Here is a 26,733-nt window from a genome sequence, read left to right as displayed (position 1 = left end):
TGTTTCTGCAGGTTTTCCCCCATTTCTCTTTTTCACTCTTGGAAGAAGTGACTTCTGGCTGCTTTGTGCTGGACCACATGCAGACACAGCAGGCGGCTCTTGGCTTCTCTGAGTGCATCTGCTGCCCAAGCAACTGCTCCTCATTCCCTCACAGGAAGACACAGTGGGCAAATAGAAATATTTTGCAGGCCAGATGGGGCTAATGGACCACAAACTGGATCATTCTGACCAAAATGCATATTTAATTGCAGGTTGTTTCTTGAATTTCTGGCATATACTGTGCTTGACTGTTTTCTGGTGACCAAATCTAGTTTTGCATTTTTCCACTCCTGATCATGTCAGTATTATTCAGAGGCACTCAGACTTTCCAAGAATTGCTTAATCCCTCTGCATACCTACATACATACAATCAGGTAGTCCTCAAGCAGTGCAGTTATGTTAAGTGGCATCCCTACAGTATATAACTGTTGTCAAATCCACTCTGGTAATTTCTGGAAAAATGTGCTTTGATTGTTTTTTTTTTTCATTGGGTTGTGTTTTTCACTCAAAATGTTGGCTCTAAGTTTGTGTACCCAAAGGAAAGTTAATGCTCCTTGTCCAGAATGTAAGGAATTTCCCTCAAGCCTGTGCTTTTGCCCTTCATACCTTTAGGAGTAATTCTCTAGATTTCACTAGCTAGGTGGGGGCTGATTAGGGTAACATGTATATAAGGTATGCCAGGACTGTCAAGGTTGCTGGTCTTTGTTATCTAGTTGTTTTGGGTCTTTTATCTGGTTTTGACATACTCTAACATCCCAAAATCAGGTCTCTGTTACATCTGTCACATGCACATCTGAAACCCATAACATTTGTGGATTTCTTTCAGAGTATCCCTTGGACCAGATTATTTCAGTGTTACAACCTGCTTCTCATCATTTCCCCTGTTGCTTGTTTAAATAAGAGATGCTCCTTTACCTCCTCCATAAAATAGTGCAACTTTTAGATCTCTTAAAGCAGCTGCTGCTGCACTCTGCACCAGCAGTGGTATCATTTCATTAGTGGAAATAAACCCTTGTTAAGTAAATGTGGTATAAAGTGTTATGTAAGAGGAAATATTTAATGAGCAGATACTTAAAGTTCTTTTTATATTGTATGCACGTGGCCAGTTAAGTTTTTCTTGGCCCCATTGTGTAAAATAATATGATTGTCCTAAGGAGTGAATTTGTTTTTCTAATATTCCCATCATGCTGGAACTAACATACCTGACATTGCAAAGCTTTGAGATTCTCCAAGGGAACACTTTTAGAATACTGTAGAGACTATAAGTGCAGAAATAAGAGCAAGCATATTTAGGTTGAAGATGGCTTAGTTATAAAATTTGGTTGCTTAAAAACATTTCCAGTGCCTTCTGATATTGTCTGTGGCTGGGCCAGTGTCTTCTCCCTTTCTCTCCGGGTAGGACACCAAGTAAGGAGTTTGTCAGACAGTTAAGGATAGTTGAGGATGAGCCTTCAGATCCATCAGAAAGTTGGTAGTTCTCTGTGTTCAATTAATACCCACAGAAGAAGGAACCTAACATGTGAGGCATGAAGCAACAATAGCAGAGATCTGGAAAAATATTCCTAAAAAGGGCCATATTGGCCAAAGACACCCAGACAAGATGTTGTTTTGGCTGGTAAGAGGATGCCAAGGGTCAGACCACAAAACTAAAATAAATGAGATCAGACTGAGAACTTAAGTTATGGCTAAAATCCAGTCCTCCAGAGGAATTAATCAGATGAGGTTTGGAATGCTTTGTCTGGGAAAAGAGATGTCTTCTCTGCGTTTAGTTCTCTGGCTGTTGTTACAAAGGAGATGCTTAGCCCTTTCATTAGATGTGGAGTATGTGCAGCTTAGTTGTGCAATAAGTACCAGTGTGTGTGTGTGTGTGTGTGTGTGTGTGTGTGAAATGGATGTGTGTTGGTGCTTTTTAGTGGACTCAAGCCAAAGCTTGCTCTCTGGGCAAATACTGTTCACTGAGCTGCTGCATACAGTGCTGGTCCCACCACACTTGGCTGTGTTCAGCAGTTACCTAAATAAAATTTTAAAAAAGTGCTGATCCAGTGAGTCTTTCATACACAGAACAGGCCTTGGGTAAATGTCCTGTTCAAGTTCTCTTTGTAGCAGTTTCTAAAGATGAATCTGTTACTAAGGTAAGATATGCAGCTGGTTTTCCATAGGTAGAATAGAGTGTATGAAATCTTACAGCCCATAAACTTTGAGCTGTCTATGGGTGACCTTGCTCAGATTGTCAGCAGTGTTGGAAAGATCTTGTAGGAGATCAAACTTCTGAAAATACCTAAAGCCAACTTTTAAATTATAGTCAATGTACTATCCAGTAGTATACAAAGTATTAAAAATGGGTTGGAAATGGGACACAATCTCCTAAATAATCTTTAAAATCAAGTGGATAAAATGGTTATAATAATGATAGGCATGAGTCAAAGGGGAAAAATTCAGCAGTTTTTCTCCCTCTTTAGAAAACATGTATAAGATGAACCTCCTAGGCAGGCCTTGCCAAACTACTTTCTTTGCAATGTATGACCAACCAAGTCATTGTTTCCATTACAGCCCTTTCCTTGCCCTCTAACACCAGACAAAATAGGAAGCCATAATTTAGTCACCTCCACTTGTTCAAATAAAAAATGGCTTGTCTAATCATGGAACATTCCAAGAGATTTTAGATAACACTTTTTCTTACCACCTGTGCATTCATTTTCGTCCACAAAAAGTTTTCAGGAAAAAGATTTTCACATTCTGCATCCCAAGACTAATAAAAATTTAAAACAAATTCTTTGTGGGGTTTTAATTCCAGCTTGTTTTTCTTCACCTTTGTCTGATCTTAACAGCTCCCTCTAAAAGTGTGCTTTTTTCTGTTTATGCAGGCTGTATGTGGATGGACCTTTTGGCAGTCCCTTTGAGGAATCCCTGAACTATGAGGTCAGCCTCTGCGTGGCTGGAGGTATTGGGGTTACACCATTTGCATCTGTGCTCAACACACTGCTGTAAGTGAGCTTAAGCCTTTAAAGCCATTTTGCCCCAGTTCACAGTGCATGTCAGAAAGGCTTTGAGGGTCTTAGAAAACTTCCACTGGCACAAGTGAATGATTCCTTGAAAAGATGTAGAGGACTGGGGTGATCCTAAAGGGCATAACTCCTCTCATGCCAGCTCTGTAACCCAAAGAGTTGTGGCAGAGATGCAGCTGAACTGGGACAGTGTCACCAGCCTTTGTATCCTGCCACCAAAGACCATCTTGGGCTCCCTCATTTTCTTTTCCTGAGAAGATATAGATCACCCTCTCAAAAGCAGGGTACATTTTTGCTGCAAGCCTGGGGCTCAGGTGGATAAAATGACTGTTTTCCTTGTGATGGATTATCCCTGATAGTGTTTAGCAAAAATGTCACGGAACACAAGGACAGGCCAGTAGCAGGTAATTAGATGTTTGCCTCTTCCAGTGTGTTGTTATTCAAGGCTGTAGGAATTTGCACAGACACTGCAAGAAAATGCTAGTGTCCAAAGGATTTTGCAATGTCTATTTATCTGCATAAAGCCATAAATTGACTTCCAAGGAGCTAATTCCATAACCTGCCTTTGTAGCCACTCTTCCCCTTGTGCAATGTACAATATACAAGGGAATCATTCTGGGAAAAACTAACAGTCTTAGTCTGCTTCCCTCCTCAGTATTTAAACATCAACAAGGCACTAGTTTAGTGGCTGATCTGCCTGTGTCTTTGCCCTGGCTTGGAAGCAGATATTGGCAGGTATGAACATGCATGGTGCCAGCACTGCAGAGCAGCCAGGCCAGTCCTGGTGTGTCAAGGACATGCAGCTCTAGGAGAGATCCAAAGCCTGTCCTTGAAATCTTGTTTCCTGCTCTGTTGTTTTCCTGTTGTATGTACATAATTTGGTTCATGCCTCTGCCCTTCCCTCCACTGAGCTGTTGAACCCTGTGCCCTATTTTAAGAAATGATAATGTACTTTATGGAAAGCTTTTATGCACAAGAGTCCATAAATAATGGCTGCTATGGGCAGCGTAACACAGAAACACACAAGAATTATTACATACATGTGATTGTAGAGGGGGATTGCACTTCTGCACAATATATCCTGTTGGAGGTAGACCCAGGCATCTTGTCTGGGGTGCTGTTTCAAACCCATGCTGGACTTGTTTGCTGAAGTCTTGCAGTCCAGCTTCCTTGTCCAGCTGCAGTGCTTCATCACTGAGAGTGGTGTTTTGTTACTGAGCTGGCATTTCAATACAAAATGCCTTGAATTTTTCTCTTCTTTTATTCATTTTTATGGTGAAAGGCACTTATTTTTCTTGCTACTGCTTATAGTTCTCTTGTCATATCTGACCAGATTGTGACCCTTCCTAAGTGCTTGTCTTAATCTAGGCAGTCAGAAAGAGATGGAGGAAATCTTGTTTGAAAAGTCAGCAGTTAACAAATAAAAGGTTGAAAATCAGGACTTGAATGACACTGTACTCCCCAGTCTGAAAGCACTTTTTTTACTCTCAGGGGAGTTTACATGAAAGGTGAGTTCTCAGCTCTACATGCTGCTGTGGTGCTGCTGATGTCTCCATCCTTGCTCCTCAGGGCAGAGGTATGGGGAGGCAAGACACTGGTTGGAGATCTTATTAATAGTATCAGAAAACCCCATCTATTAATATTATATATGTGTATATATAATAATATAATAATATAATAATATAATAATATAATAATATAATGATATAATAATATAATAATATAATAATATAATAATATAATAATATAATGATATAATAATATAATAATGTAATAGCTATTAACCCTGTATACTTGCTGGATATGCCAGCAACTCTGGAATTTGGAATAAGGTACAGTGGGTATGGTGAGATGTATCATGAAACTTCTTGACCAGGCCTGGCTCCTAGGATTGGCATTTTAAGTGAATAGCCTTCTCTATCTGAAAATCATTCTGGGAGGAAAAGGAGGAAACTGTGCACTGACCATTTCACTGATCAGAACAAGAAAAAGCACTGTTGGCTAACTAAGAAAATGCTTCCAGAATACTTGTGCTTTATTTGAGCTCATTATCAGGATATTTTTATTTCTATTTTCTTTCCTAATTTAGTTAAATCCTTTGTACTTATTAGTGTTTTAATTGAATTAGAAATCTGACACAAGAGTCCTGTTTTTCTAAATGCAGTGCCAGAATCTGCCCAGGGCTGCACTTTATCCACCAGCATTTTCTGAGGTCTGGAATATGTCACACAGCTCCCTAACACAATGGAGCCCTGATTTGATTTGGTCTTTGTGATTTTGCTACAGTGTTAATTAAAATCAACCAGAGCCTTTCACATAGAAAGGCAGAATTAAGTCCTGACATGATTGCATTTGTCAATATTTTCCACTTACACACCTCTTTATAAACCTAATAAAGCACTGACATAGTACACCTGAACTTAGAATGTCTCCTTTGCTTTGAAATAAAAGCTTGATGATGATACATGAATCCATATTTGCTGCCCAAATCATCTGCATAGCTGACAACTTCCTAGCATGGAAGCAGTGTCTGTGGTGGCTGTTAGCTCTGTGCTAGATATTTAGTATTCTCAGGATAATCCAAATTGGCTGTGTTGGGCAATTCAGGGTCTGATGTGTCATAGCTTGAAGAGCAGCTTAGCAGTTAGCTTCTAAAGGAAATTCATGTTTCCATTAATAAATATAAAGCATCCTGATTAATGTTTCCTTTTGAAATGTTGATTTTTAACTACCTACGTGTTTTATTTTCAAGTGATGGCTGGAGATGCTACAAGCTCAGAAGACTGTACTTCATTTGGGTGTGCAGGGACATTGAGTCTTTCCGCTGGTTCGCAGATCTGCTCTGTATGTTGCATAACAAGGTAATGGGTGTTGTTTGGAGGGATCCTGACAGCTTAAAGGCAAAGTGTGCCCACATCACACACCTGGCATTCTGTAGGGAATGGCAGCCTTGTTCTAAACGAGTGAGCTCCAGCAGTAGCTGATCCAAGCTTCATTTATGCTTGGAGCTGCACAAGCCAGTCTGGGTATCCATCACCAGTGTTGCAGTGCAGTGTTGCCATGTTCCAGCAGCCTGAGCACTTACCTGTGTCCAGACTGCTTTATGAGATGGAAGAAACAGAACATGCAGTCTGGGAAGCCTTGAGTGGCCTTTAGTCATTTGGCTAGTAGGCAGATTGAGAAGGGAGTGGGATTTACAATTTCAAGTGTATTTTAAGAGCCATTTAGCTTCCTAAAATATTTTTACACAGCATGATGTGCTGTGCAAGCACATCCTCTTCATTAAGAAGCTTACTTCATTGATGCTGAAACCCATGTCCCTCAGCATAGTAGGCACAAGTGACTTCACACTTACATTCAGAAAAAGAATATTATTTCACTAGCTGTTTTTATCATCCTCCCAGCTTTGGCAGGAGAATCGGCCAGACTATATAAATATCCAGCTGTACCTCAGTCAAACAGATGGAATACAGGTAGGTGGCCAAATGTTGTTTGTAAACTAAACCAGACCTTGGAGTAATAGGCAATGCAAACTGTCAGTCAAAGGCAGAAGGGATTTCTGCAGATGGCAAAAACAGGAGATGAGGCCATAAACTTGAGTGACTGATCCATTAATAGAGCAAGAGAGCCAGTTCATCCCCACAGCATTAAGAGAATCTAGTGCAGTACCCTTAACTTGGTTAGTTGTGGGCAGAAATCCATATCTTCCTTTTCTAGGAATGAGGTCCTTCCAGGCCAGGCCACAGACCAGACAGTTGGCTGTGTTCAGTGGGAAATCTGCATTGTTTCTGGGCTAAGAACCAAATCAGAATAGTTCTGGGAACTTGCAAGCCCAAATCTTCTTTTTCCATATATATTTTGAAAGAATCTAGCTATTTTAAAAAGCTTTTTATTTCATTGTCTCATATATAGATGAAAGGTAGAGATTTATTGATGTGTAAGACTGGAAATTATACTGAACTGTCAATTGACATTTTTTGCCAGTGCTAAGGCCAGGCTAATTCCCCAGCTCTTGGCATGTCCTGTAACTATTTATGCTTGCAATCTTCATTTTACATCATTTAGCACATAAGCCTAGGTACAAGTCTTTACTGTGCCATGTTAGGAAGTTTTCCATTGACTACAGGAGGCTCAGAGCCAAGCCTAAAAATTAGTGCAAAACATGAAATGCATTGAAAAACCATGCCCAAAGGATTTTGGTGGAGATAGCAATAACATTCACAGCTCTGGTAGGAACTCAGTCCTGTGGTTTAAATGATGTGATAGCTACAGTAGTTATGACTATGACAAATGTAATGTCTGGACAACATGTGTTGATGGAAATGGAATGTTTGAAAATGCCTAATTGATGAACTTGGTATGTAATTGTTAGGTTAAAATTAAAACCTGAAGTGAGACTGCAACGCAGTGAGATAGGGAAAGTGAAATAATAGTAAATTCACAGGGAGTTTTCTGGTGCTATGTAGTACACTAATACTTCATAATGATAGTAATTAGGCAGCTGCTGAATTTATTGAAGACAGGTTTTTAGTTGCAGTTCTTCTTTAAAGTCTTTTTTTTTGTGGCTGTTGAACAGAACTGCCATGATGCATGATGCTGCTCATAATTGCTCAAGGAGGAGTTAAGTCTCCCTGGCCATACAGGTGGTGTGTTCCCTGATGTTAGTCCAAAGTGCTGACTGCTGCCAAAATTTGGGCAGTTGCACTTCGTGCTCCCTTAGTGAGAAGCCCTTGTGCCTGTGTGGTAAGAGCCCACTCTGCAGCAGGTGCCTCTTGTCTGTAAAAGCCCAGAGGGGGCTGAGCTGGCCAGGGCTGTGTTTGCATTGGTGTGAGCAGTGTTTCTGGTTGTTCAGCAAGGGAGGGAATGTGGGAGCCTGGATAATGTGTGTGCAGCTCTCTGCCTCTTGCTGCTGCACTAGGGCAGCACACCCAGGGCTGTGCCTGCAATGGGAGGGCATTTCACCTTATCAGAGTGCTGGTGAGTTAGCATGAATGGAGTGGGTTCCATCTGGGGAGCAGTTCTGGCTGCTTTCTGCTGTTACAGCAGCTCAAAACAGCTGGCAAACTACTCTCAGGGAGAAAACTAAGATTTCCCTTGTTACTTTTTCAGACCTAGTCATCTTAATAGCTGCTTGTACAAAGTTTTAAAAGAGACTTCAGACAGAAATATGATTTTTGCATCAGCAGCATTTCTTCCAGCTTAGCATTAAAAGCCAGTGTGGGAATGCATAATAGGAGTGTGGTTATTGTTTTATGGCTTAAATAAATTTGTTTTAAGGTAATGTGGAAATTAATGAGCAGATGCATGAGGGACAATGTATAAGGAGCTCCAAGGAGAGCCATTGGAAAGGTACTGAGCAGAGGTATTGGTGCATAAAAGGACTGCAGTTCTCATCACAACTGTTTGGTGCTTGTGCTCAGGTTTTACACCTCAGCACTCTGGCAAGTCAGCCAGTAGCAGAAATGGGAGCCCTGGGTGATATGAGGCAATTTGCAAACCAGGCAGAATGATGGAGTTTTTTGTTTCTTGCAGAAAATAATTGGTGAAAAATATCAAGCTTTAAATTCCAGGCTCTTGATTGGCCGACCCCGGTGGAAGCTCCTGTTTGAGGACATAGCAAAGTGCAATAGGAGGTGAGTGCTCATCCACCTGAAGGGTGCCACAGTTCAGTGGCTGGGCACATCTGTTTCTAGCTATGTCTGTATGAAAATATTTCTGGGATTTATCTTGCTGAGACATAGCCTGTACAAACTGAAACACATTTTTTTTTTTTTTTATGCTCGGAGCAGTTCAGCTTTTTTTGCAGCTGAGATGTTCAGTGGCTCAGAAAATAATAGTAGTGGATTTCCATCTCACTGCACAGAGATTACATGTGATCTTGTCCGTGGCAATGTCTTGCTTTCAACATATGCTGGTGTTTTAGATAAAGTTACATTTCCTAAAATTGTTGATTCATACTTTGTAATGCTTGTTTAAAACAGAATTCACAAGGAAAAATTTGAATTAACTGTATTGTTTTTATTTGGAAGATTTATGGTCTTTGGGTATTTCTAGCTATTTTTTATTCTCTGTTAAAACCTGGCCATGTCTTTTTACTGTGCTGGGAAAGCATATTATGGTCTGAAACAAGACAACTGTAAACCAGAGAAGAAATGCATATGGAATGTCTATGTCCAGATCCAACTTTGTTGGTTGAGTGTTTTACCTGCCACTGGCAGATTATTGCTTCAAGAGCTGATCTGGAAGAAGGGACTGTGTGAATCTTCCCTAATCCTCCTCTGACAGTCAGTGGAGTGGGAGCAAGGCCCCCTGAGTAGCTGTTGATAGTAATCTGGGTGTATCAGGTTGAGAGGTGCTCTGCAGGACTTTCCCTCAAGAACAACTTGTCTTCTCTTGCACTTGCAAAGTGAAATCTGCCTGTGGCTTGTTGACTCTTCTCTTCTGAGGCTAGATATGACTAGGGAGCACTGAGCCCTGGCTGCTGAGAAATACCAAGTGCCAAATGTGTCAGAGTGTGAGCTGCTGGCAATACTGGTCTTGGATTCAGATCATAGGGGATGTTGTGAGCAGGCTGCTACATCTCTAGTAGAGTTTTCACTTAGAGAAGGGGTTTAGAGCAAAGAACCATGGGGAAGAAAGGGAGAGTTCAGAGAACCAAGCTGGCTCCATGGGCTCAAAGATCTCTGCATAGTGGAATGTTGACCTTTTATGCTCCATTCTAATGTCTTTGTTTAACTGTGTGAGTGCAGTTTTAAAAGATGAAAATGATGAGGCTCCTGCCACTTCCTTCCAAGGATGTAAGAGCCCATAATATAGATGAAGCCATTAGTAGTAGTAGTGATACTTGATTTTTCTTTTTTGCTTTCCATTGCATTACTCCTGATTAGACTTCAGGTACTATTTCCTCTGCATTTTCACATCAGGTCTTTAAATTGGGCCACCATTTTCAAGCAAGGTGTCCTTAATACCTAAATACCTGACTCTTTTTAATTACCTTGCTAAGATATAGGCTTTGTCACTCTTTGTCATCTCTTTATCAGGGTTTATCTAGGTCTGTACCTATAGATGTAGTTACTTGTAATGATGCACAGTAGTGAAGCCTTCAGGGTAGTGAACCTCAGCTGTCCTGCAGAAATTTACCTTTTGTAGGTAATTATTCTCTGTATTTCCTTGGATGAGATGAGAACATCAGTTTTTCCCTCTAGTCCAATTTCCAGGTCATATACTAGCTTTTTTTCAGGTCTTATTTCTCTGTAACTTTCCACCTAAGTGTTCCTGCTGCTATACAGAGACCAAAAAAACCAAACTAAAGCAAAACAGGTCAATCAAGTTGTTTCCAACATCTGGTGCCAGTGTTCAGACTTTCACATTTGCAATCATCCCCTTGGGCTTGTTTATGGGCAGCCAAGATATTTTCCAGTTTTTATCTTGTGATTTTAGGAAAAGCTGCATATAAATAAACAGGCAGCTGGCAAAGCTCTCACTGTGTAGCTGTCTGATTGCTGTGTGCTTTGTGAATTGTTGCTGCTGTTGCTGTTTGGGTCCCAAATAAGCAAAGTGCATTTGTAAGTGTCTGAGCTTTGCCAGACCTCCAGAGCATGACATGGGACAACCCAGCATCAGGTTCCTGATCCTTTATTTTTTTTAGGAGAAGAGGAGCAGGTGTATGCCATCTACTGTTCATATTTCATATGACACCTGCAGACCCAGAAATCTGAATTGGAACAGTTATATAATAAATTACTGGTCTTTTTTTTCATGCTTTTTGTGGGGGATGGAGCAACAGCCTTGTTCCTGTTCAGTTGTGTCCTGGATGAAAAGCTTGCACCATGCTCAGTTCAAATAGGCATGTGCTTTATTCCAGGTACAGAAAGACCTAGAAAAAGACATTAATACCTGTAGGAGAAAAAAGCATGGAGCACCATGATACATTTCTCATGGTCTCTAAAGGAGAAACCTCTTTCTAGGAATGAATGTGGGATTTAAAACAGGAACATTTCAACTTCTGACTTTGTCCTCTCAATGTAGCAAAGTATTTAATCTCTCTCTCAATTCCTGCTGTTCATAATGGATGTAAGAATATGTGCTGAGCTACTCATCCCACAGGAGCACTGAGGAGTTACTTGCTTAGTGCTCTGAATGAGTAAATACTATATTGAAGTTTATAATTATTACATTATAAAGAATGGTTTATAATATAGTTTCCTTAACTGTAAATATGTTACTGGTATTAATGAAGATTTTCAGGCATAGGACTGCACAGCTGCCTGTTTTCATCTAAGCCACAAACAGGTGATGGATAAACAGTCAAAGCCCATCAGCTCAGGGTAGTAATGTGCTGCTCCATGCAGTAGCTTTCCTCATCCCCATTCCTGTCTGTGTTCCAGCAGCCAGGCAGGAGCTGGGTGAGGCAGGGGGAGGCATCTGCAGGCAGGGACACAGGGGAGGAAGGCAGATGGTACCTGGAGGGGTGTCCAGACTCAGTACTGATGGTGGGCTCACTGCACAGAACACTGACTCAGGAGCCCTTAGCCATGGGTCTCTTGTGTGACTTCAGGCAAATCATTTAACCTTCCTAGTTCTGATTACTAGCCAAAAATTCTGTATACCTCAGAAGGATGTTGCTGGGATGGGAATACATTAGCAGTATGTACTGCTTAGACATGTATTTACTTTGTTGGTTGTTTATATGTAATGAAAGGGAGAGGGGCAGCCGAGCTCTTTGCGGTTTTTTAATCAGTTCACTGTACTAATTAGACTAAAGAAAAAGAAAAACAAAACAAACAAACAAAAAAAAAACCCCAAACCCAACAACAACATTAATTCTTTCAATTAAATACACAATAGAAGACCAAGTCTTGCTGGCAGCTCATGAATCCTTTTTCTCCAGTGTGCACAGATTAGAGGGAGTTCAGAATCTGCAAGTGCTGAGGAATCTTATTTGAGAGCAACAAGCAACAGCTCTCTCATTATTGCAGCAAATTCAGCCACCAGCATAACATCCATTGCCATTGAAAGGAGTACTGCCAGAGCATGAAAACTTAATAGATAAACATAAGGGTGAGAAAAGTATGACTTACAACTTTGCCATGGATTGATATGAGAGATGATGCCATTGAAGGCAATTCAAATCTGCACTGTAAGGTGCCTGCATAACTTTGTGATGATTTTTGGTGTTTGGGTGCTCAGTTGTACCATGGCAGTGTGCACTGCCAGGCTATTCCAGCAGCTGCCTGACACCTGACACGTACACGTGGCAGTAGGCACCAAAGATTTCTTCTTATGTTAGTTCCCTCCTCTCATCAGACACATGCACAGCTCTAAACTGAGTTTGATTATCTTGCATATGCTAAAATACTGCATATTAAATAGTTACTGGATAAAAAACCTCCAGCCCCTTGGTGAGTGCTGTAGATCACAATAGTTAGAGCCATGTTCCCTCTTGTATGCTTTTTCTTCATCCTTGTAAATCTTTAAGATCTTTTTCTGTAGTGGCACAATTTCAGCAGGAAGAAGATGATTTCTTATTTTTTCATGATACAGAAAGGGCAGCATTGCATTGTCTTTCTCTGCTTCCTTTCCCTCTCCTCATCTTTAAAAAAAAGGGAGATAGTGAATATTGTGAATGGTTCAGTCTCTCTGTGGTGGATGTGCTTTTTTCTAATAATGGCTGCAGTTCTGAGCCCTCAAATGTTGTCTGACTGTGAATCTGACTTGCAGCCTATTTTTAAGGTGACCAGAGAGCAAAGACCTGTTGTGAGTTGAGTGATGTGAAAAAGTCAGGTTGACTAAAGAACCCAGACAGAAATCTATGGGTCATGAACAAGGATCATACTCTGTGTTTGACTTTTTGTAAGATTTCCCAATATAGATGGTGAGGGAAAAACTGCATGCTAATGTGAAAGTAAAGCCGTAAAATTATTCTGTTGCTGCCAGAACTAATCATGGGTTAGTAGTGCTCTGTTTTCATTAGTGTAACAAATCACTGTTAGTGACTAGATATGCTTGTGTAATTCATAAGTTACACCAAGGAAGTCTTATAGTGAGACACATTTTTAACAAAAAAGTGATTAATCATGGAAGAAAAATAAAGTGGAAAATAGTGACATTTCATCATTTGATATCTTGAGACTAAGATGAAGCACTTCTTCCTTAGAGTTGTCTTAGTCAGATAAATAATAGGGTTTGTTGTAGGGATACTTGGGAGTGATATGATGGCTTCAGTAAAACTAACTGCATCATCTAGTGAACTCTTCTCACCTTAAAATCTATATGTAGGTAGATTATGTATAATACCATGAGGCCAGGATCCACTTCTGTCTATTATTGGAAATTACTGTTTATTCACAATGTCATAACTTTTTTTTTCCTTTTTTTTTTTTTTAATAACAGGAAGACCATTGGAGTTTTCTGCTGTGGACCAAACAAGATCTCTAAGATACTTCATAAACTGAGCAACAGCAGCAACTCTTATGGGACAAGGTTTGAGTACAATAAAGAATCCTTCAGCTGAAAGTCTGTTGGAGCAAGACTCTCTAGAAGATAAAAGTGCAATTTTTTGTTTGTACAATGAAAAAATTCAGCTGTGGTTTAAACAGACAGAAATGTACCAAAGAATAGCACTAATGTTTTTATTTATGATTATTTAAGACTGATGGATGCAGCAGTATACCAACAAATAATCAGTGCTTTTACTCAAATGCACTCACACAATATTTGTGGTGGGAGTGATTCTTTGGATTTGTTTCTGTTAATTAAAAAGTACAGAAGCTGGGGAGAGACAGAATTGCTTTAAAAGCTGACAGAAGAAGAATCTATGGAATGTTTGAACTTCTACCACTTCAGTCCTCTGAAGCTGGATCAGTAAGTGAAACCCCAGGTTAATCCAAGTGGCAAAACACAGATTCTTGCTTTTGTTGGTATACAAATCTTACAGCTTTGAGGTGAAAATACTCGATATTAAAGATTTTATTTTACATTGCAGAACTGGGATTCTGTATTTAAAATATAGAGTGTTACTCTTGCCAGTCTACTTCTGTAATGAAGTTAACCTAAGGAGAAGTGAGCACAATTGTGTAGCACCAGCAGGCAGCCTCTGCTGTGATGTTAGTCACAGCCTTTTGGCAAGCACACATCTGTACGTGGAGAACTCTGTATCTTGCATCAGTTCAGTATTCAGTGAGTTTGCAAAGTAATTATGATTTATGCAGCCATAAAGATGGAGAAAGAAAAGCAATGAACAGGAGCAGACAGGACCTGAAGTTTTATTATACAACACACTCAACACAGAAGCTGCACTCACTCTGCACTTACATGCCCTGAATGTCAAATACTACAAGCTTTCAGATGCTGACTGATTGTTTTGAAGCACAAATCTAGTTTTAGAGATCCCAGAGTATGTTTGGTTGACTGTGATTTGAGTATCTTCCCTGGAGTCCCCCTTGTTTGCCCTGGTGGCACTGAAAGCAGGATGACACCAGATGTACAGCAGAGTGAGAACAAACCCCTCAGCCCTGTGGCTCCTTGGATGGTGTGTGCAGATAGACAGCTGCAGAATGCTTTCAGTTTGTTCCATAGAGGAGGAAGATCTCAAAACATCCCAATTTTAAGCTCTCCTTCCCTTCTCCTCCCCTTAGCTGTTTTCTGCCTGTAAATGCCATGGGAGAGCCAAAGGCTCAAACTGGTACTTTATAACCTTTTGGTTCTGAGGAGCACCTTTTTTTCTCCATCCAAATAGCCAATCCAGCTTCCTTTATTTCTTCTTTTCTCCCTTTTCCTTACTTTGTTGAGATGAGGGCATTTAAACAGGAATCAGACACCTATCTGGCATAGACAGACACCATTCTAGTGTCTCTTAATACAGCAGCATCACTTAAACATGGTGAAAAGTATAGTACAGTGGGAGCAGTACAGTGTAGTGTTTGCAGAGGCTGCCTTGAGAACTCTTGTACCTGTGGTTCACCTGTATTGAGGGCAGTGCATTTGATTTCATTTACAGCTGTCCAATTAATACCTTTTTTATTTCAGTGGGAAAGGCACTAAATTTCTGCTGGGGACACAGACTCTGTATAGGAGTCTGCAAGTATCTGTGTAAGTGTTCAGAGGGAAGCATTTTTCTTGTAGGTGCATAAGGCATCCTGTATGTATAACTAGTGAGAGTGAGTTTGGTCTTTGCCTTGGAAGGTTCTGCTCAGGAGTTGCAGTCAGTGAGCAACAGGATGGAGGTGCATAATGTTCAACAGGCTCCTCAGTGTCCAGACTTGGCACTGAAGTCTTTACCTCTGGCTCTGCCCAGTTTGAAATCCAGGGAGGAAGGAAAGAACCAGAGATAGACAAATTCTTACTCACAGAAATTCTTGAAGTAGCCCAGATGAGAGAAGCCAAAATAGAAATGCAGTGTGAGGTGGGAGCCTGCATTACAGCTACTGATTTTAATTTTTCCTCTTTGAGGCTGAAAGGACCATTATTTTCCTACTGGATTTCATTCATTCACCACTGTAAAACTGGAGGTGTGCAGCAAAGGATTAGATTCTTTTTAATTAGTAAGATTTATTTCTAATGCTGCCTGCATAGATTTTATAATAAACATAAAACTGTTGGCAAAATGCATAGATACTGGATATTGTAGGCCATATACACTTTTCTTTGATTTGTGGCTGTTAGTTTAAAGCGTGATTGAAATCATTCCTGCATCTGTTACCCACAACTAGAATGTGATCTTTTCCTCTAGTTTCAGGATCTAGTATCTCATGCTTTTAAAATACAGTTTAGAGTCATCTAATCACTATGTTGTTTGTGGCTTTACATCTCCTCTGACAGATATCAGCTCCATTACCATATAATGAGCAGCTAGTTTTGCAGTTAGCTCTGTGCTAAAGCAGATTATATTTTCTGGCTCAGCTTCTGTATAGGTAACACTTTGTAATTAAAACAGTAATACTAGTACTGTTCTCTTATTCTGCATTGTTGCAGGAGTTGATGCTGATTGTAGGCATGTTAAACACATGTTGGTACATTAGGCAGTGCTGTCACAGCAAGATCTAAGCTGTCCTCTTTGTCTCTTTGTGCTGTATCTGATTCAGCTGACCCACTTGTAAAACAAGCTCTGGACTGTCTGCCTTTCTGGGATGTCTTGAGGCTTAATTAATGTTTTGGGATCACTTTGGTGCACAAGCAGTGGAAAGATCTGTCTAATTGCTATGCAAATGTGCTTGTGTTTTATTTTGGGTAAACCTTTCTGTTGCTGATTTGAGTAATCACTAGACCAGGTGAGGAAGTGTTTGGGGAAAGTCTGGAAGCTTCAGGTGCTTTTTCCCTTTCCCTTGAGCTATGCTTCTGTTAAGAGGCAAAAGGTTGAAGGGTTATTGAGTGACTGACTTGGCTGCAGGAGTGGCAGATATTACAACAAACACAATCTTTCTATGGGCTATGTTGTAATTGCTCTTTCTGAGTGTGTCTCCAGAATGCAAAAGAGTCAAGCCCTCTTTTAAACTCCATTGCTTTTATATCTGTAATCAAAATGTATGTAAAAATACAACTCAGTGCCAGACAAGTAAGTGAAGGCTGACAGGACTCAATTCCACATTTGCAGATCAACTGGATTTACATAACTGAGCATCACTTTGCACTTTAAACTGTGTCCTGTGAGTCTGTCATAAGTGTCCTGCTGGCAGGGGAAGGATCCAGCCCTGTATTCTCCCAGTTTTCACTCAGTCTTCCACAAAGCTGCAGACCTCTCAGTGTTTGTTCAGAGGGATTCTTTTGTTTTATTCATCAGAATTATTTCAGGACTCTCTTTTTAGACCAGGATTTTTTTCATATCATGATGAAAACCAAGCCCTTTCCCTGCAACAAGAATGCCCTGTTGCAGTACCAGGTACCACTACTAGCATGTGAGTTCTTCCTTGTCTTTTCTTCTCCTCTTCTAGCCTCTAGCACAGAGGTGGCAAAGAGATTTGGAGCTGTCTGAGAGAGGGCAGATAATGCATTAAGTAGCAAACCAGTAGTTCAGCTGTAACAGCCTAAGAGAGCAGAGAAGTGATGGTTTAGTAGGACTTGGAGAAGAGCAGCCTAAGAGGAAAACCTCTACTCAATATTTAATGCACCAAGTTAATGTTTCAAACCACAAGACATGGCTTAGGGGTGGCAGAGAGGAGGCTAAAGAGTCATTGCCTATAGCAGTTCCAGGACCATAAGTCAGAGAAGAGGCATAGTTATTAAAATGCAGTGTTTACTCTTGAAAAATAAAAGGGCTTCTAGGGAGATTAATTTTCACTTCAGCCTGGCAATCATTTAATAAACTCAACAGTTTGATATAAGACAAGGTGGATCTGCTCTTCTCTGGATTATGCATTCTATTTTTCTGCTGATTTTCCATCCCTTACAATTTCAACCAGTTTTTATTGTTTTAGCCAAGAGGGTTTAATGAGAAGGTTTAATCAAAATGCCACTGGTGCATGTGTGCTGAGCAGAGGTTTTCTGCTGTGTGCTATGAATGTACATTTTTCAGGGTTTTATATATATATATATATATATATATATACATATATATATATATATATATATAGCTGATGACTCAAGTGTGAACAGTGATTTGGTGTTTTCATTGTTTCTGCTGCTGGTGTCATTCATTAAGGCCACTATGGTGATGCATTGACAAAATATATGGAACTGAAATGAGACTCTTCATTCCCATAAAGAACCTGGTATTTTAGTGCCTGTACTAAGCATAGTAAATCCTAGAAACTGAAATTTCCTTTGTAGGCACAGTAGATTAATTAGCATTTTTTAAGGTTGAAAACCCTGAGTCCTCTTCTGGACTGACATGTATAATGAATGCTCTGACACAAAGGTTTTGAGCAAAAAATCCTTCTCCATAAAGGGCTGGATGAGGATATGTGAAGGTTTAGTATCCTGCTAATAATTGTATCACCCATGTTGTAAGAGAGATGGGATCCATTTTGGTACCAAGGAATGCTGTGCACTTCCTCTGATGTTATGAATATCTCTAAACTTGCAGTGAATCCTCAAGTTTTGCTATGCCTGAAGTGTTATTCTCTGGAGGGATCCTAATTGTAAGAGACAGGTGCTGGATCTGTAGTAAGAGCAGTGGATCTGTCCCATTGTTACATGGGCACAGAAAGCTGGAAAAAGTCACATGCCCCAGTTGCAGATTGTTTCTTAACAGAGCCCTTGGATGAGAGGCAAGGCTGGTGCTGAAGCTCCAGGTAAACTGCTGTCAACTGAGGAGCAAGCCAAGGAGGGCAGGAGAGGATGATGAATGCCAGCAACAGGGTAAAATATATTGCACCTGGAAGCCAAGGGGAGAGGAGGCATTCTTCTTAGCTCCTCAATTTTAGAAATTAAAAGCATACCCCATTTTCCAGATGTGGATATATAGTCACCCTGGGGGTTGAGAGCTTATATATGCAGAGACATTGCATTTCCATGCACTACTCAGTGCTAAAGCCCAGAAGAAAACTAGCGTATTTTAGCCAACACCCTGGAAATAAGCAATTCCTTTGAAATAAAACCTTTACTCTTTCAAGTTAACCTACTTCTAAAAAACATCTACTTTTATTCTGCAGCAGTGGAATTAGCAAATAGCTTTACCTGTTAACTCCTTTTCACCAAAATCCTGGAGTGTAGAGTTCTCTGTGTCAGCTGTAAGTAGCTTTGACAGTTTGATAAATAATTTTTTTGTTTGTTGCTGCTGACCCTAGGAAAGGACAGCCTTGAGGATGGGAGGCAGTGTTACATAAATGTCTAGTGTACATAGCCACGCTGAGCAGGGAGACGCTGCTGCATCGCTTTTTGGTGCACCAGTCACTCATTAAAATTCTGTCATTGCAAGGTCACGTTGCTCATCTCACTCTGCAGCCCTGGGGAAGAGATTTGGATGAGAGGTGGGGGAGGAAAAGCAAAAACTTCCTCCTTGTGCTGTACCCAAGAATATATTCATCGACAGCAGGGCACATATTTTGATTTCAAAAGAGCATTTTTCAGGGCTCACAGGTTCCCTTCTGAGCTGTGTCATGGTTTGTGTGTTAGAAGTGTGACACTGTGATAACGGGGTGCTTCACATCGAATAAATAACGCCTCTGAGCTCTTGCTTCTCCCTTGAATAGTCTGAGAGAAATGCAGAATGCCACAGAGCACAGAGAGGCTGCACTCAGCACTGGTTAGGAATGCTGCACAGCAGCTCTGCAAGCTGCTGGGAGGAGGCAAGGCTGGGTTGGACCATCCACTTAAGTGATGATTCTTTGTGGGTCCTTTCCAACTCTGGGATTCTGCTTTAAGGAGAGCACATCAGTGAGACATGATCTGCAGTCAGAGCTAGGTCAGATAACTCACTGCCTGTCACATCTCTGAACCATGCTGAGCCCTAGGTATGCTTTGGCAAAGGGAGAGTCAGGGGCTCTTGGTCTGAGTCTGCAGGGTGAGATGAAAGGTGTTTTGGACAGAGCTGCCTGAGCCTCCTGTGTGCACTGTGAATCCTGGAGCTCAGAGCTGTCATACCTGAGGATGAATTGTGTAGGCAATGAGTTGGTCTGACCTTTGGGTACTGTCACAATTCTGTGGTTAATGAAGGTATAGACACACCCTGTGTTTTTCTCTAGCTTTGTAGGAGCATGTTGTTCAGGGACAGAGAAGGAGGTTATGTTATTGTACCTCATTAGGTGTTAGATGCTTGAAAGCATGTACTGTTTAGAACAGATGAGGATGGTGAATGCCACCTTCCACCCACAACTGAATATACCCTGCTCATTTTTCCAGTAGTGTTCCTGAGGAATAAATGGCAAAATCTCTGCAGAGACAACACAAGTGCTGCATTTTTCTTTTATTGTATCTGAGCAGCATAATTAACTTTTAAAAAATAGTTGCTGTGAATGTGAAGATTCACTTACGACATTATTCTTTTTGACTGTTTAAGCCCTAGTAACAGTTTGATGCACACTTTTTGACAAAAACATAATGCCCCAAAGCTTAAAAATGTGGCTGAGATGGAACTTGGCAGGGGATCACCACCTGATAGTGAAATATCATTGTCTGTTGAAGCTGGATGCATTTGTGCTTCGTTCATCTTTGTCTGCTCCATCACTACAGAAGATTAGAGGGAGCTGAGCTTTCAGATCCTTCTCTCCCTCTCTGCATATAACCTTAGCCTTCATATAGAGGTGTGTTTAAACCTTTAGGTTACTGGATACATCATCACCCATGTATCACATAGTCCTCCTTTTGTGCTCTTTCTCCCTCCATAGCACAAATTTTATTAGGACACTTTTGCCACTCTCTGTTTCCCATAACTCAGGAAAATGCCATTCTGGGAAATGCAGAGGACCTCCATTTTAATTGCAGCATACACCAATCTGTATAATTATCCTGGTGTGCACAGTCCAATGGGGCTCTTGTACCTTCAGGAAGATGAGGGGTGCAGCATCCCAGTGCTGGAGATGCTTCTGGCAGCCAGAGGAGGGGCAGTGCTACAAGAGCAGCTGTGTAGAAAATGGGCAAACTCCTAAGAGCAAAGCTTGCATCATCTTCTGAATGAGATTTGGGGATTTGGTTCTGTGAGAGTCAGATACTTGTGGCTACCATTGAAATTAAGCCATGCTTCTGCTTTCACAGGTAGGCATTTCAGGACACTGGACAGTGATGGAATGGGTTTCTTTTTTCAATTGCATTTGCTATTTCCATACAGCCCCTACTTGATCCGCTGCATATAATTTCCTTCTTTCACTGATTAAATATTTCCTCTCCTGGTTTCTTTGCTTCTGGGAGCTTGAGAGCTCATTGTTTATAAAGGAAGGAAGAAGTATTGTGCTGTTAAGCAGACAGCTCCCAGCACAGAGCTCTGAGTCTGAGAGGGAGGCCCTGATGCTGCTGTGAGTGGAGAAGGGAAGAGCTTTCACTGAGATTCAGATGTGACCAGGACCCTCTTCCAGGCTTCACATATTGATGAAGCTTATTAATTAGCTTTTTCTGAAACAGGTAGCCTTAGTCCAAATGTGAAACCCTTACTCCTGCTGGGTTTTACTTTCTCTGTGTTCTTTCTGATCGTTTGCAGGAGAAATTTGATGAAACACTTTTGGGTAAGAAATGGTTCTCTTGGTCTGTGGTAGTTGAGAAGTCATAATTGGGGTATCTTCCCTCAAACTGATGTCCATAAAAGTATTTTGAATGGCCCAGCTATTCCGTAATGTGTATAAGGGTAGTTTCTTTCATGATCTATGATTCTGCATTTTTTATGTAAATCTAATTTCATTTTTAGAACCCACCAAAAAAAAAATCCAAAACATCATTTTTAGGTTGAAAATGTTCATATGTCCAAAACACATCTGATTTAAAATAATTCTTCCAAGATGCTTAAAAGAAGAGTGGAAACTAGCTTGAATAAACTCTTATTTTCTAATAGCAAAGCATTCTTTGGTTTTGGTGGGTTGTTTTCTTTCCAACTTTTATTAGTAAAAAAGTACAGCTCAAACTGAGCCATAGTACCACAGTCTGAGCTTCAGCAATTCAGCATCTTCCTTTTAAAGCAAGGTACCTCTCCAGGATCATGTCTACACTGTCATCTGAACCTTCCAGGCAATGTCTGTAGCAGGTCTAGACTTGGGTTGCTGTGAGGAAGAAGACATGATCTATTTTTGTCTTACTTTGGGCAATTATTTGGGACTCAAGAGCCATGTGAGAGTTTGATGTGGTAAACAGACAGGAACTGGAGCCACTGGTACAAGTGTATGTTAAAAGGCCTTAGCCTGTTATCCCACTAGTCAAATTAATTAAAATCCAGTCTCAGGGAGGAAGATGTGGACCACAACGGAAATTCTTGCCATCCCTAAAATTTGGAAAAAGCAATAAACTAAGGCCAGCTTTCCAATTTTTCTTTTAAGAAATCAGCTGTGAAAGCAGTTATTTACAGTTAACATGTATAATGTGCTTGAAAAATTAATGTCTTGTCTTTTCTGTAGCTGTGGGTCTTAACTTTTTCACTTCTGGCCACATTCTTCTCTTACTCTTCCCTGTCCCTAAAGGAAGAGACCAGAAAATTCTTTCTGAATTCCCAGTTCTGTAATTTTCTATTTTTTCCACTAGAGGTGAAATGAAAATAATTTATTAGAAAGGAAGGCGACATTTACTTTTTATATCTCTGTACAATGTGCAAGATAACCATTTTGGAAAGTATTCACATAAATGTCCACAATTTTGAGTACTCAGTGTTCTTTTCAGAGGTGCCTGTTTATATTAATGTAATTTCAATCTGTTCTTATGTTTTTATAGATCAGGATGTGGTACAATTCTTTGAGGAGAAATGTCTGCTTAGTTTCCAAGTGGAACAGAAAGCAAAATTTGGCTCTGAACTTTAATTTGTAAGTTTTTCACCCAAGCTTGACTTTAAGAAGAAGAATAGTAATTAGTGGGTTCATGTCTATAACAAGTCATACTCTTGCTGTATGAAACAGCCCATTTTGTAGCTTCAGCTTGCTGCCCCCCAACAGAACAGAAGAACTGTTTCACTGACTGGAAGGACTTAAATACATTGCTGTTGTACCTGCATGCCTCATAAACCTTCAAAGAGCAAACAATGAGCTTTCTGAGTCTGTTAGTTCCACTAAAATGAAGGAAAAATTTTACCAGTTGTCTCTATAATAAGCCAGAACTAGAAAACTGATCATTAAAAAAGCTCTGAGTTTTTATTTTCCTTTTTCCTATTTTTCAGGGTTTATTTATTCTTCTCCTTTCTATGAGTCATGTACAGAACTCTTTTCCCTTTCTTACACAGAGGGTAGATTAAATCCATTGGCTAAAAAAAGGACTCAGACAGGGCTCTTGAGCTTTATCCCATGTTCTTACACTTCCCCTACAAACAAGTCACTCTGCTTAGGATTTTCAGAGTAACATGAAGAATTCAAATTCACTGGGATTTTTATACCCAACTGCATTAGGTTTCTTTCTAAAAACCCATCTTTTTTTTTTTTGCCTACCAGTAAAATGAGGACAGCCACACCAGAAAAGGGTTTTGATTTGCCTGGCAAATAGTCCTTCATTTTAAATTTGTTTAGTTAAAATACAAAATCCTGGTTGCAGTATGGAAAGGAGGCTTCTTGCCCAAAATACTCATCTGAATTAGCCATTTTATTTTAATGGCAGTCCTGACAACTAAAGAAAGTATTTGGCTGCTGAGTTCTTTTGCTGTTCAGATGTTACTTTTACATTCTGTTATATTAGCAGATCATCTTAATGTGATTTTATGTCTCTCATTGTATTTGACAAAGCACCGTGTTTATACATCATGTAATTATGGCACTGTACTCTAAAGGTATTTACTTTACAAGGAAGCTTCATGACTTTGGAATAAACAACCATTCCAAGACTGAGCAAAACATGGTTGAGTTGCTGTTTGTGACCTGATTTCAATTAATGACATATTGTCTTAATTGTGGAAGCAGTGTGTGTGTGTGTGTGTGTGTGTGTGTGTGTGTGTGTGTTTATTACTGCTGGTAGGGGAGGCTGGGATTTCACTCCATAGCAGAGGCTCTGGTACTCTTTGTGATGCCCTAAACTTGCTGATACATCCACACAGGGTTCACAGATATTCTGCAGGAGACCCAGGATCTTCTGGCATGACAGCAGGAACTTGGGTAGTATACCCAAAGTACCAGAATTGTACTAGGCACCCTTGTTTAGTCACCCAGAGGAATTTTCTGCCTTAGAGCATGAGTGACATGCTTACTCCATGGATATCAGTGGCAGTGAGGCCACCTCAGAAGCAGAATTCATTATCTCATCCTCATCATCACACACTGGAATTTGGAAGAATATCACTCCACTACAGCCAGTCTTTGTTGAGAGCAGAGTGGAAGAAGGAAGGAGCATCTGCCTGATTCTGACCTATCAAAATCAGTGATCAGCAAAGTTCCTTCCCATACCAGAAACATGTAGAAATCCTCCCCACCTGAGTGCCTGACATTGAAACGTGCTCTGGGCATTTGCTTTAGTCTGCTTGCTCTGGTGAAGGATTTCTCAATGTGCTCAGACCATGCTGCTTATGATAGATCTGATCAATCTGAGAGCTGCTGTTTTATTGTCATCTTCAAGACACTGCTGATTCTACAGCAAATCTGCAACAACTGGTTTAGAACTCATTATTCACTTTGCTGTGATGTGTTTAGGGTGCACTGCAGACTAAGCACCCACTTCCTGCAAGATGTTGAATGTTCTGGGGGGTGTCTGCCTAATCATTCCTGCATTTGGCAGGGCTTTTATAGCAAAACTGCACATCAAACATAGATTAATGCAAGTGTGCAGACTTCTCTGAGATTTTTCAGAATTGCTAGAAATTCTGGGTAATTTGTTTTTGAGAAGTAAGGGTATGTAGTTAAACTGCATCCATTGATCTCAGAGGGTTTTTTTAACTTTCTCATTACAGAGTATTGTTGATACTATGATGGGGAAAGGTACCATTCCTCCAGAATAAGGACTTTAACAGCAGCAAAATAAAAAAAAAATAAAAGAACACAAAACAACTGTATAGTCCTTCTCATTTATTTTTAGCTGTTAGACTAAAAACTTAGGAAAAGCTAACAGCTTCAATTTAGAGAAGTTCCTAATATATGCAACTGCAAAAGGTGTTTATTATATTAAAGCAGGGTCAGTGGCAGGCAGGGCAGAGTTACCAGAGGAAAAAAATTTACATTTTCAAAAATTGTAAATTATGATGGTGTTTTTCATTAAGAGGAATGTCCTTTCCCACTCACCTTCCCCATGCCAAGTAATGAGGTTTGGCAAAATGTGTTTTGGCTCTTGATTTTCTGTCTGATATTTGGAGAGTTTTTATGGGAAACTATATATTTCACAAGTACATTTGATAAAGAGAGAAATCTCAATGTTCATGCAAGAAGATTATGGAAAGGGGAACACAAATCTATTTTTTTTTCTACAAAACCTGGCTGAAAACACAGATGCAAATAATAAACTCTCCTTATCCTTACAGTGGATAACAAAGAATGTTTTGCAGTCTGCTGTTCTCCTGATGGAAGAGAAAAGCTGCTTCCTTTTCCCCACTTCAACACTATATGGGCATCCTGGACCATGACAAATTCTTGATAATGAGGAGAGCAGAAGGATGGGCAGTAGTAGGCAAAGACTGCTTACAGTAACCTGTGAGCTTTTCTAGAGAGAAAATGAGCAGCTGTGGGCTCAGCAGCAGCTGTCTGCCTGACCTGGGCATCAACCTCACATGAATCTAAGTTATTTAATGGACCAAATCTCCTAAAGTAAATGAACAGCCTTCTCACATTGTCAGGGAGCAAATGTGAAAACTTTTGAGAACCCTCCAGGGTTATCTGATACACCTGACATGGATTTTTGCTTTTCAGGATACAAAATCCTTCAAAAGGGACTTTTTCCCCCTCCATTGGTGTTACGGGGAACATATTCATTTATTTGGAGAATACAGCATGATATGGGCTGTAAGTGCTGGTTAGATATGAACTGGCTCCCCTGTCCTTCATTATCTCAGCTGAAGAACCAGTTGAAACAACTATTTGAACATTAGAAAAATTGAAACCATCTGAGGAGTACACACAGGTGATTCCTTACCTGTTCCTGATTCTAATTCTGGAGTAAAAGGAGTAAGTACCCCCTTGCTGCTCCCACCAGCCTCTGAAAGCTGGGGAGGAGCTGTGCAGTCAAGTCAGCCTTGTTCACAGCAGGGAACCTGCTGCTTTGCCTTAAATGTTCCCTAAAGCACATTGCAGGCATGTGGATGTTACAGGAGGGCTGAAGAGTGGCACATGGGAATAATTTGTAATCAGTGCAACAACTTGGGTTGTTTCTTCTGAAAGTCCATCATTGCTTTTGTAAGATGACTTCAAATAATTTGCATTTCTCATTCATTTTCCACCTCCTCCCAAATTTAATTCCTATGAATTTGATGGCTCCATCAAATCCATTTATCATTTCCCTTTCTGGTTTCTTGTTAGGATATGCATAAGCATTAGATTGACCTTAATAATATTGTGCTTTCTGGTCTGAAATTGTGCATTGTGGATTGATGACTGATGGTCTGAGTAACCAGCATCTTGTCTTCCTCCCCACAACTGTTTTCTGGTTTACCTGAAACTTAATTTTGTTAGGCCACAGTTTCTGATCTCTCTACAGATTAATTTTGCAAACAAGTCTTCCTGTAACTTTGTACAGCAGTATGCATTCTTGTAGGAGAATGTCACCTTAATTAGGATGACTGCAGAGTTTTCCCTATCTATCATCTGTGCCCAGACTGCTAAACACAATTTCTGAAGTGGCAGCCTCCCTGCAGACATCCCTGTTTGGTGCTCTAGAGTGCCATGGCTCCCAGCATGAGACAAAAGGCCACCACTTTTAAGACCTGGTGTCTAGACTTTTGGATTTAAGCATATTTGTTTTGCTAAAAGGGAAGAGTCTTTCTGACTAGAAGTGAGCTGATTTTCTGAAGTAGCTGTGAGGAAGACAAAAAAGCCTGGTTTTCATTTCTGCTCTCAAATGGGAGTTGCTAAGGGTCTGATTCTCCCTGAATATTAATAGGAGGTTGATGCTTTGAAAATCAGCCCTCTGGATTAAATAATTGAGACCACAGACTATAGAATTTAAAGACTAAAATGAATTTTAAAGTAGCATCTGAAGTCCATGATGGTGTAAAAGCAGACAT

General features: G+C 40.3%; 1 protein-coding gene across 2 annotated transcripts in view; it reads left to right on the top strand.

Moving 5' to 3' along the window:
- Window positions 1-17,042, top strand: part of NOX4 (NADPH oxidase 4) — a 99,103-nt gene extending 82,061 nt beyond the window's left edge. The window contains exons 14-18 of one of the 2 annotated variants that reach the window (XM_056493451.1): window positions 2,904-3,023; window positions 5,797-5,905; window positions 6,449-6,517; window positions 8,577-8,677; window positions 13,437-17,042. In XM_056493451.1, the coding sequence (XP_056349426.1) occupies window positions 2,904-3,023; window positions 5,797-5,905; window positions 6,449-6,517; window positions 8,577-8,677; window positions 13,437-13,557 (520 nt within the window). In that variant the 3' untranslated portion in view covers window positions 13,558-17,042. The remainder of the gene's footprint in view (window positions 1-2,903; window positions 3,024-5,796; window positions 5,906-6,448; window positions 6,518-8,576; window positions 8,678-13,436) is intronic. The other variant, XM_056493459.1, reaches the window with a different exon arrangement.
- The last annotated feature ends 9,691 nt before the right edge of the window (window positions 17,043-26,733 follow it).

This window comes from Oenanthe melanoleuca, chromosome 1 (assembly GCF_029582105.1).
Source record: "Oenanthe melanoleuca isolate GR-GAL-2019-014 chromosome 1, OMel1.0, whole genome shotgun sequence".
Lineage (NCBI taxonomy): Eukaryota > Metazoa > Chordata > Aves > Passeriformes > Muscicapidae > Oenanthe > Oenanthe melanoleuca.
Note: the sequence above shows the minus strand (reverse complement) of the source record. Positions and strands in the feature narration are given on the sequence as shown.